Below are 11,103 nucleotides of genomic sequence, written 5' to 3'. Positions count from 1 at the left end.
TTACAACTGAAGATAATTACATTTAAAATCAGCAAAGTACCAAATTCTTATTATCAACCCAAAGATAAGTTACGGAAAATCCGAAATTAGTTCTAAGACGAACTCAAAAAACCCTTAAAGTTATAAAGCTCTTTCAATAAAGCAACCAATGGTTATCTTTATATAGGTTCAACTGAGATTGTCGACTTTGGAACCCTAATGTAGAGTTTGGCAATCGATTGTCGAGCGTTGATCGGCGAGAAATTCTTTGAAAGTCGAGTACTAGATGATTGTTGAGCTTCGGAGAGAGGGTTTGTCCAATTTTAGAGTGAGGATTTGTCCAACTTCAGAGAGAAGCGAGTTGTTTTTTTGAATAAAAAGAGAATTTTAATTAATATTGAAAAAGAAACGTGGAATGGCGCGCGCGTCATATTTTAACAACAATTTTTTTTTGAAAATACCCGTCATCAAACGATGACGTTTTACTAGGCCACAGTTTTTAAGTATAATCCGGCATGGTTTACGCCACGGTTTTATATCGTCTTACGCCTCCACGTTCTCTAAACCGTGGCCAAACACTATGCTTCACGATAGAAATCGATATAGTTTCTATCTCGAAGCTACGTACATTAGATTATCCTTCACAAGCATGGACAATTCGATTGCAATTCCAATAAAATATCATGAAGGAACATTGTAAAAAAGGAAAAACTAAATTACATAAGAAATTTTATTTAATATTGAATCCATAACACAAATTCTAGATGATCGATAAAGGTTACACAAACTACTAACTTTCTAGGATCTTTCGTCTCCGTTTCTTCGAGTTTTCGGGGATCTTCCTTCATCGTTTCTTAGACAATTCTAGGATCTTCCTTCATTATATTTCTTCATCGTTTCTTCGATATTTCTAAGATTTCCTTTATTAGAAACTTCTGATACATCTTAATCAGACCAAGCTTATTTCTTTGGTAGAGACCAAAGTTTCAGTCTCTATTCTCTCAAAATATGGGTTGCTTCCTACTCATTCCTCCCATTTATCCCTTTATTTTAAAAGATACTGGAAAATTACATGTGGGCATCAAGAGGTGTACTTAAAGCTGACTCCAACTGATCTGAGACCTCCAATTCATCACATTCATCTATTTGTTGGAAGACTGAGTAGTTGAGCTCATCGGCCCTTAATAAGAAAAGGATCAACGTGTATAATTGACCCCTTCTAGTTGTTGAGAACATGAACGTTGGCATACAAGAAGACCTACAAACTGCATGGGGCAATTACAATCGAGTGCAGTATTAGTAAAAAGGGCCAAAGACTTATTCGAAAATAAAATAAGGAAGGACTAACTCCCCCTTAACCTATGAACTAGAATTAGAAATAAACAGAGACTCCCCCTCGATTAGTGCTCAAGAAAAAGTTCTGCAGAAACTCTCCCTTGATTAGCATGAATCCCATCTTGCTTCCCTGATGAGTGCTTCATTTCTCTTGATTTCTCTACGAAAGCATTCGTTTTGCTCTTTCAGTCGTTATATCGCTTTCTCCCCAATAGAAATAGGAACACTGACGGTGAATTCTTCTAATTTTAGATCTCCAAATTTCTTCAAACTATCGTACATCATCTATAGTCCTTGTCACTTCAATTCCTATAGTACGTTTGACAACATCATCATTTGGACTTTGCCACTAAATATTGATTGGTCGAGTTTTAGGCATAAATTCTGGTGGATATTTTGCTTCCAATTCAGAGGATGATGAATCAGTTTGAGCATACATCATCCTTGGAACATATGAGACAGTTGTTTCATGTAGATTTGCTCTATTCTGAATCAAAGACTAATGATGACCTAAAGCAAACATTCCCTGCTCAAGATTAAGAAATCCATGTTGTCCTTCATTCGCTTGAATTCTTTGTGGACGTGGTGTATCAACATGCTTCTCATTATAAATCTGCCTCTTAGATGATGGGTATCAGTATTGCAGAAATCTTTACCAGTACCTACGTCGTCGTCGAACTACAGTTTCTTCTTAGGTATTCCATGTGCAGCCATCTGTCGTGTAGGTTCAACAGATTTCTAAGAGAATGATGAGGAATTGCCTTTAGATGCCGAGTTTCTTGATTGTGAAGTCATGACTGATAGTGTTGAAGACAAAACCTTTTTTTTATACTAGCGCTAAATTAAAACTATATATTTTTCTTCTGTTTTAGTATAATACAAATTTTTCTTCTCTGTAACCGCCATATACATTCTTTCATATTTCCTTTCATTATTTTTGATCCATTTATATATGTTGTCTTTTGTTCTTTCTCCAACTATGACTATGTTGTCATGTTGATTCCTGATTACACAAAAGTTATGATCGAACTAACTTTTAATCCTATATCACACAACCTACTAACGCTTAATATATTTTTCTGTAAATTTTCTACTAATAAAACAAAATTTATTCTTACAAAGGGATGAAGATTTAAACTTCCGCATCCAAGGATTCTTCTCTCTTTTCCACTTTCATATATGATGCTTCCTTCAGCTTCTACTAGAGATTCTAGCATACTTTTCTCCTTAGTCATATATATTTTGAAAGTGCTATCCAGGAACCAATCTGAATCTACTCCTCTCTCCGTATTAAAACTTTCCCATACATTCAATTTTTCTAGACTTCTTCTTGACATCTGTCCTGATTTAGTCAGTTCCTTCTGATGAATCTGATTCTTGACCAAAGAGCATTTATCGTATGTACCTTTGTTTCTGCAGTACGAACATTCCTGAGCATTTGTCGTATGTATGACCTTTATTTCTTCAATACGAACATTCCTTACTCCTCTTTTCTTCCTTGTTAATATGTTTATTCCGTTCTGTTTTGCATATTGAGAGGTACATGTTTCTCAAGTCTAGCATATACTTTAGGTACTTCTTTAGTGAACTTCTCCTTCTGTCTTGAGTATTTCTTGACCATAACCTCTAGTTCTTTAGTGGTTGAGCCGAGTTGACTCTACAAACTCCTAACCTGGTGTTTCATGGTATACCAGTCTTCAATGAACCTGTCTTCTAGTTCCTTAAACTCTTGCTGAAATTCTTCATCCTTCTTGTTAATTAGATTTTCATAGTTCTGAACCTTCACTTCTAACTGCTTTTGTAGAGAATGGACTTGTTCATATGTATCTTGCTCTAGTCCTAACCATTTTCCCATGAAGTTCTCCTTTTTGTCGCGTGAATTATAACCGAAACTTTTCTTCTCTTCTCTTGATTTCATATTCCTATCTCATCATAGTTTCTTCCATTTTTTATTTTAAGTTCATGATTCTCTTTGGTTACCACTGTGTTCTCTTTTTCAAGACTGTGTAAGGTTGTGAACACAAATTCTTTCAGGCTATCATGTTCGGAATTAATTATGTCATAGACATATTCCTCTATTTTGAAGATAATACCTGAAGATATGACCGTGTCGTACTACCTCTGGTTATTTCTTTGGTTGAGACTTCTGAACATGCATCTTTCCCTGTAGACAGAAAACTTTGTGAAGATGATCCTTTACTCTCTTGTACACTCTCATCAATTGTTCCAAAATAGCATACCTTACTAGAAAAAGTGTCGTAATTCTTTGTGCCATCGAAACCAAAAGCCAACTGAAGGTTTTCTTTTCTTTAGTCCGTAATATTCATTCCACGTGAGAAGAGTGTATTCTTCATGGACCATGAAGATATATTTTACGTGACTCCATATCCGTTTCATTCTCATTGCAAGCCTGGTGGAGAGATATGCCATTTTGCTATTGATGATAATGCTTTTGTCAATTGTGTTAATACTTATATGGTTCAAAAATTATTCTTGCCATGCATTGATCATCTAGTGTCGTATACATTATCTTGTGGTTCTATGGTGAAGAAACAAAATTGGGTTTCTTTTTCGTGTAGTAAATTCTCTGATGAATTTTATGTGACGTCATACGTATGAAAGATGCACATTTATTATTGGGTTTTTCTTGGCTATATAAAACTGGTGCATTACTTGATGAAGAGCATAACTACAACTTTGTCAATGATGGGATTGACATTAAATTCCAGCCACTTACACTAAAACAAGTTCGAGATGATATGTTGATAATGGAGCAACGGATTACTCAATAGGAAAATCTTAAGTCAGCTGCGATGGATACAACAATAGAAGTGCAAATTGATGTTGAAAATAATTGTGATCATATGGCGCCTAAAATTGAAATTGTTCCAGCTAGAGAGAAAAATGATGTCATTGAAGATCAAGATTTGAGGATGAATTTTTTTGAAGAGGAGGAGAATGACACGGGAGTGAAAAGAACATATAATGTCAATTTGAAGTCGGAAGTCAAATGGTCGAAGCTTCATCAAATGTTGGGTTATGAAAATAAAGGAAGTAATATCAAGATTAAATTGAAGGATGCAATATTAAAGAGAGCTTTGTTGAAGATTAAAAATATATTGAGTCAAGAAGATGAATTGAAGAAACTTGAAGGACTAAATGTTGAGGATAGAATTGGTGGAAGTTTGCATGAAGCTCACGTTTCTAATTTTAATATATAATATTTTATTTATTTTGAATTTGTTTTTTATTCTAATAATTCCGAAATTTTCTACCTAGTAACTAGTGGTTAGTTATTTTATTTTAGGATAAATACTCTTTAAGTTTATTGTATCAAGGGACCATTGAATTATTAAAAGTTGAGAAGTTTGGCTCTACTAGTTTTTTTGGGTTCTGGATTGAACTCGTCACAATGAGAATTGATTCATTCGGGATTAATCGTTCTTATTCCACAATTCCCCACCCTTGTTACTATAAGGTTCCTAGGCATAGCGATCTAGAGGGTTTTATTGTCAAGGTTCTTCTTTCATATTCCGCTTGTTCGTGTTGTTGATTCGATTATCGAATCAGTTGCGTGGGTCTTAGGCGCCGTGATCTTAGGTTCCGCAGCAATCACGGTGCCTAAGACCCACACAACTAATTCGATAATCGAATCAACAACATAATGAAATAAAGAAAGAAGTATTATTTACAAAATATATTGTTGCTCATTTGAATATGACTGAAAGATTTCAGTCACACTGTAGCTATTTGGAGTAACGAGCAATAACTGCCTCTCCTAGAAAAATGGATAGATGGATCATGTACCTTACCCCAAATGCAAATGCCTCTTTACTCGGTGGCTATTTGGGGTTATAGAAAAAGAGTTAATGACTATTGATCCAACCTTTGGGATCAAGAAACTAATGAACTCTATGTCAACCCTTATAACCTACTTCATCCTATCCTAATGCATCTGCACTCAAATGGAATGGAGGTAGGTGTTGCTGTCTCAATTAAAAAAAAAGGTAATTTTTTTTGGAATAATCGAATACGGCCTACTGACCTACTCTCAGAACCTTAGCGAGGAAGACCATGTATGGTTCTGAGTTCAGGTTAAAATCATTCTAGGTACAGATGACCCATTCGCCAGGGAGTCCCATGGATTTATAATATCCATCTCAAATATTGTCACTCGAGTAGTGAGATTCTCACCCTCCACTGCCAAGGATCGAATCGAACACTGAAACCCGCCTTCAAGCCTTGTCCTTTGACAAATTCTGAGAATTCTTTAGTGGATAATCTGGTACTCATGCCTTCAGTGCTTTGATGTTTACATAAACGGATAGAATAGGGTCCTCGACCTGACAAACGGAGGATAATATGTGTTGCACCTTCAATACCTGGAATTTCAATCAGCCAAGCCCTTGCCAATAGCTGAAATGCGGGGAAGACTTACGTATGCTTCTTTACGTACGCTACGTACGCTTCTCTACTTTAAACAGTTGTACTGTCGATCAAACGTACAACCGTTTGAAGCAGAGAAGCATACGTAGCGTACGTAAGGAAGCGTACCTAAGTTTTTTCCCTGAAATACATGAGATAATACAAAATATAAGTAAAAGGTTCTAGAATTAATATATATATATACATACATAATAACTGGAATGATCATGGAATTATATTCATCTTACCGCTGCTTCTTTAGTATAACAGATATTTTCTTGGTAATGTGAAATAATCATCTCAAAGTGGTGTGCCATTTTGTGGCCTGAAAAGAGAGTAAACCAACGGATCATAAAAGTTTTTTACAATCCATACATAGCAAAATAGAGTTCTATTAATACCAAATCGATAGCAAAAAAGTGTGATTCAGAGTAAATGTGGAGGAATTAAACCAACAACAGTTAATCATAGAATAACTCGACTGAAATAGAGATTTCCGTCCAATTCTTCGATCCAAATCAAACAACATAAGAGTAAATCAGAATACTTCCAAAAATATCAATTATTACACTAACGGAAAGAGATCATTTTTCATTCCTTAAATAGCAACTACATGCAAAGTTCTATTTACTCATCAAAATCACGCAAAAGAATGAACTATCATCAAATCATTCATCTACAACATTGACAATAGAAAATAACTTGAAACTAAAACCCAAGTTTAGAGGCAACTCGTACCTTTTAACGAAAAGCAGAGCTTCGTGGAAGAAAATCGTCTCTTCTTGGAAGTAAATTTTGAGATAGAATGAAAGAATTTGAGAGGATTTGAGAGAAGTAGGGTTTGAGAGGTGAGAAGAGAGAGTAGTGGTCAAGATGATTTAACAATGATTTTCGCGTATTTTCAAGACGATAAGGGGAATCTAAAAAGTTATTTAATCATGTTCACCCCTATTGCCACGGTTTGAAAACCGTGGAAATAAAAATACACTTTGCATGGTTTCTAAACCGTGGTGTATTGTCCTTTTACATAATGTCTTTTTATCTTTGTCAAAAATCCGTGGTGTAAAGCAACTTACGCCACGGTTTTGTACTCATAGAAAGAAAATTATATCACGCTTATAAAACCGTGGCCATAGATAGCCTTACGCCACGGTTGTTTGGCCGTGGAGACGCTTGATGTGGCGTTAGCCCTATTTTCTACTAGTATTCGTTCCTGATGACGATCAATAAATAGTTGCTCCAGAACATACGATTATATCTATCGATACAAGTATTCTCCCATGAACAACTTTGTGCTACGATCTCGAGTTACAAACTGCAAGGGCTTAAAATGTTAATCGGTAATATAAGGGAGCCTGAATGAGAAACATTGTGAATGTGTCTTTGGCCGGTATTCATAAATTTATGATGAGACATGATCATTTACATCGTTTAAATTTTTTTAATTATGAGTATGTTAGTTTTGTTAATTAAAAATATTATTGAAAAACTTCAAACTAATATATAATAGGATTTTCTTAAATAAATATATATATAATATAATAAGATGATTAAATATAACATATTTTAGATAGGTTTTTTTAAAAAGTATACATTGACGTCCAAAGGGATGTGCAACAATTATATAAACATCTAAATTTAAAACATCACAAATGTAATGTGAAAAAACTAATTATTAGCATTATCATTTTTACTGAATAAAATACTTAATTTTTAGAATCAAATTGAAATTTGACCGAAATTGATGGATTGGACAGAAAAATATGGAATAAAAGTACCAGACGCGTTTCATATTTCCGAAACGTTGGTACCACATTGGAGAGGAGAGGGATTAAGGAATGGTTATAATACAATTGGAGAGGAGAGGGAGAGTTGCGTTGGTACCACAAGGAAATATAGGCTTAGGTTTCTTTTCTTTAGGATACCCAGTTGGAAGTACAAAGACAGGCCATGTACACACAAACATTCACCCACCCAAGCAAAAGTGACAATTCAAGGAGCTAGTGGGGACCTCTTTCTATACTATTGGCAATTTTGGCATCTCAATTCGATAAACAACTCCTTTCTATCCTGATTACTCTCAATTATTACGTTCTAATCACATTTTATGACCGATAATTAGAAAGAAAATGACATATAATAACATGACCTGTCTCTAGTTTAATTAGAAATGCTCTAATCAGAGTTATTATTCTCAATGGTACATTCTCATATGATCTGTTTTGTTTATATTCACACATACAGTTTATACTTTCGTATTGATTAATATGTTCACATTTTCCCAATAGATCACGTTATAGTGAAATATATATATATATATATATATATATAAACATTTTAGGTATATGATGGATAACCTTAGACATTGTCGGATATTAATCTCAAAACAAAATATTATTATTGAATTTATGCAACATAAAAATTTGTTTTTGTCTGTTACTTTTTATAACTTGGAATTTAAGAGAATTGTCGTGTGTAATGTTGGCAGAAAGTTGCCATGATATGATGCTATGTATAATGCGAATGCATAAATAAATATGTTTTGTAATTTTCAGAGGAGATACCTTAGCAAACGAAGCAGATTAGTATATTTAAATGAGGGAGGCTGGCTGGGAGAGAGCATAATTTGTAGGGCAAGAAAAACAGCCCCATATCCTATCCAGATGGGTCAGAAATCTTTCAGGAAATTTTGCAGTCTCTCTCTCTCTTCGGCCCACAATTTTCTTCTTTTTATCATCATCATCCATCCTCATTGTCACTATCATAAATTTGGCTAATAGGTACTAAGCTTTGGTAAACATTACAGATTGCCACCCAAAGCTTCCGAACTTTATAATTTCATACTATCTCCTCTCTAAATGCATGATGTTTTTTATATGTATTTTAAAACGGAAGGAGTATATATATGCATAGGATATATCGTTAAAGAAATTCAACGTGGAGCATTAGGGATTTATCATCCTGTTTTGTGTTATGTTAGATTTTTAACGAAAAGCGCTTAGATCATAGATGCCTTACAAGTTACAATTTCAAAGTTAAGGTATTTATATAAAAAAATTGAACGCTTAGGTACAGAGGATAGAATAAATGTATCAATGGATGCACATAAATATACAAAAGAGCTTTACGGCTGTTTGTGGAGGAGAGAGGGAGAGGTATCTTCCATGGTGCCATGCATATGATATGAGAAGTAACTATCAAGGACTTAGCTTAGCCTCACCTATATATGCATTTCACAATAATAATAATAATAATAATAATAATAATAATAACAGCAATGCTGTTTTATGGGATCTGATGCCAAGAATTACTTTTCCACTGTCATTGTTAAATTACTCATTAGCTTTTTCGGTAATGGAATCCAAAAGCTCTTCTTATATACACGCGCGTACAAACAATTTTAAGCTCTCCCCTCTTTTGAGCTTTCTTTCTGAATTTCTCCTCCTTTTATTCCTTTTCCCTTTTTCTTAAGAGATAATGAAAATGAAGGTGGCCTTGACGATCAGCTTCACCCACTTTTACTTATGGATCTCAAGCCATTCATATAAGTCATGTCAGAATATATATTCAACTCTAGCTAGCTAGTTTGATGTCGGTCGTTAAATATCCAAATCGAGGGACATTGAGGATTTTCCTTTGTTGTGTCGAGGGGGTTGTTGTTGCAATTGCATCGGGGTGCCATTGTAGAGCCTTAATTGGAGATAATTAGAGGGAGAGGGAGGGATATTAGAACTAGCCTGTAGATGATGATAATGAGATTGAGTCGATGTCGTCTCATGATGATGATGATGAATTGATGTAGATGATGATGAAGAAATTGCACTTGAGGACAGTATGTTATTGTCACACTCATCTGAAATATTTGAGAACTCCATGTTCACACCAAATAGCCTCAATTTCTTTGGTGCTGCCTTCTTCCCTTGGACCACTGGAACCGATTCGAAAACCATTGGACTACTTTGCTGCTGCCAATCTAATATTCCAATTTGTGCTTGTTCTTGTTGTTGTTGTAATAGTTGTGGAGATCTCAAATAATACATTGAGCTATTATTATAAATGTGATTAAAACTTGGAGCTTGAGTGTAATAGTTACCTCTACCATCAAAATTAATGCCATAGGGAGGTGGTGGCCTCATAAACAATGAAGGAGTACTAATCCAAGGCACGGCCGCCGCTGCCCGATCAAAGGTCAACTCATGTACCTCAGGACGGCGCCTCCAGTCAATGTAGAGCCGATCTTTACCCGAATCACCGACCCCTCTTTGAAAAGAGACAATATCTCCGGCATTGAGTTTCTTCTCTTTCACAAAACGGCTCCATCCTTTGGTCATAACATAGCTTTGACTGCTATTCCAGTACGAATACCGGAATCTCCATAGCTTCCCATTCCGATCCTCGAAATTTAGCAACAAACCCTTATCGTTGGTACAAGAATCTAAAGGAAAGAACCTCTCCGCGTGTTGTTTAGGGATTACTAGCCGATTTAGCTTTCCTACATCACTTGGTGTCACCACTTTGTCAAACATATGTTCTTTCTCGAGGTGTGTGACCGTGACGTCATCGGACGCCATAGGAGAGGCTTTCGTATTAGTATCTTCATCTAACCATGAACCCATTTGAGGTGGAGGAACCGCCGTGGACGACGGTGAAGAGGAAGAATAAGAAGAGAAAAGATTCTTACCTTTGTCCCTACTACTACTACCTTCTTCAGATGAACCAAAATTCATTATACCAATTTTTTTCTTTTTCGTTTTTGGTGGATTTAGGAAAAATAATAAATTTAAAACAGTGGTGTTTGGTTTTTGCTGCTCAAGACATGTGAAAGAAAAAAGAAAGAAAATAAAGAAAGAAAGAGTTTTGTAAGAGTATATATAGAGAGAGAAGTAGCCTTAGCCCTCAATACAATGCTTGTTTTGTGCTTTGTTACCTGAACAAGGAGGAGGCTGAAAAACCAAATATAAAAACTATTTAACAGGCTGGCTGCAGAATTATATATATCATCGAATATTTTAACAATTGTGCATAATAGATATTAATTACTGTAATAGAATTCCACACAAGAAGTTGAAGCAAGACCTATTGAATCCATAAGAATTGAAAGAAGAAAAAAAAAGTTCAAGACCTATTGAATCCATAAGAACTGAAAGAAAAAAAAAATACTTTTTTTTTTTCTTAGAAAATATTTCGTCTCAGATGAATTTAATTAGGTGCCTTCCTGGAACGTTCTCATGTTAGGCAAACAAAATTAATAAATTATCTCTATCAAACCAAATTTATTTTCTATTGACAGGAAGAGAGATGGAAAATAAAACAATTGAAAAAAAATTTATAAGTAAGGACCTCAACTAATGTATTTATTTATAG

The 11,103-nt window shown here is 34.8% G+C and overlaps 1 protein-coding gene across 1 annotated transcript; it reads right to left on the bottom strand.

The window, feature by feature from the left end:
• Positions 1-9,338: 9,338 nt before the first annotated feature.
• Positions 9,339-10,466, bottom strand: LOC139883129 (B3 domain-containing transcription factor NGA1-like). The gene has a single exon (XM_071867342.1). The coding sequence runs from the start codon at positions 10,464-10,466 to the stop codon at positions 9,339-9,341; it is 1,128 nt and encodes a 375-aa protein (XP_071723443.1).
• Positions 10,467-11,103: the final 637 nt, after the last annotated feature.

This window comes from Rutidosis leptorrhynchoides, unplaced genomic scaffold (genome assembly GCF_046630445.1).
Source record: "Rutidosis leptorrhynchoides isolate AG116_Rl617_1_P2 unplaced genomic scaffold, CSIRO_AGI_Rlap_v1 contig357, whole genome shotgun sequence".
Lineage (NCBI taxonomy): Eukaryota > Viridiplantae > Streptophyta > Magnoliopsida > Asterales > Asteraceae > Rutidosis > Rutidosis leptorrhynchoides.
The sequence above is the reverse complement of the archived record's forward strand: the minus strand, read 5'-3'. Positions and strand labels throughout refer to the sequence as shown.

Bases quoted from the DNA above. Each gene is read 5' to 3' on its own strand.
- LOC139883129 (XM_071867342.1), bottom strand. From the start codon at position 10,466: ATGAATTTTGGTTCATCTGAAGAAGGTAGTAGTAGTAGGGACAAAGGT.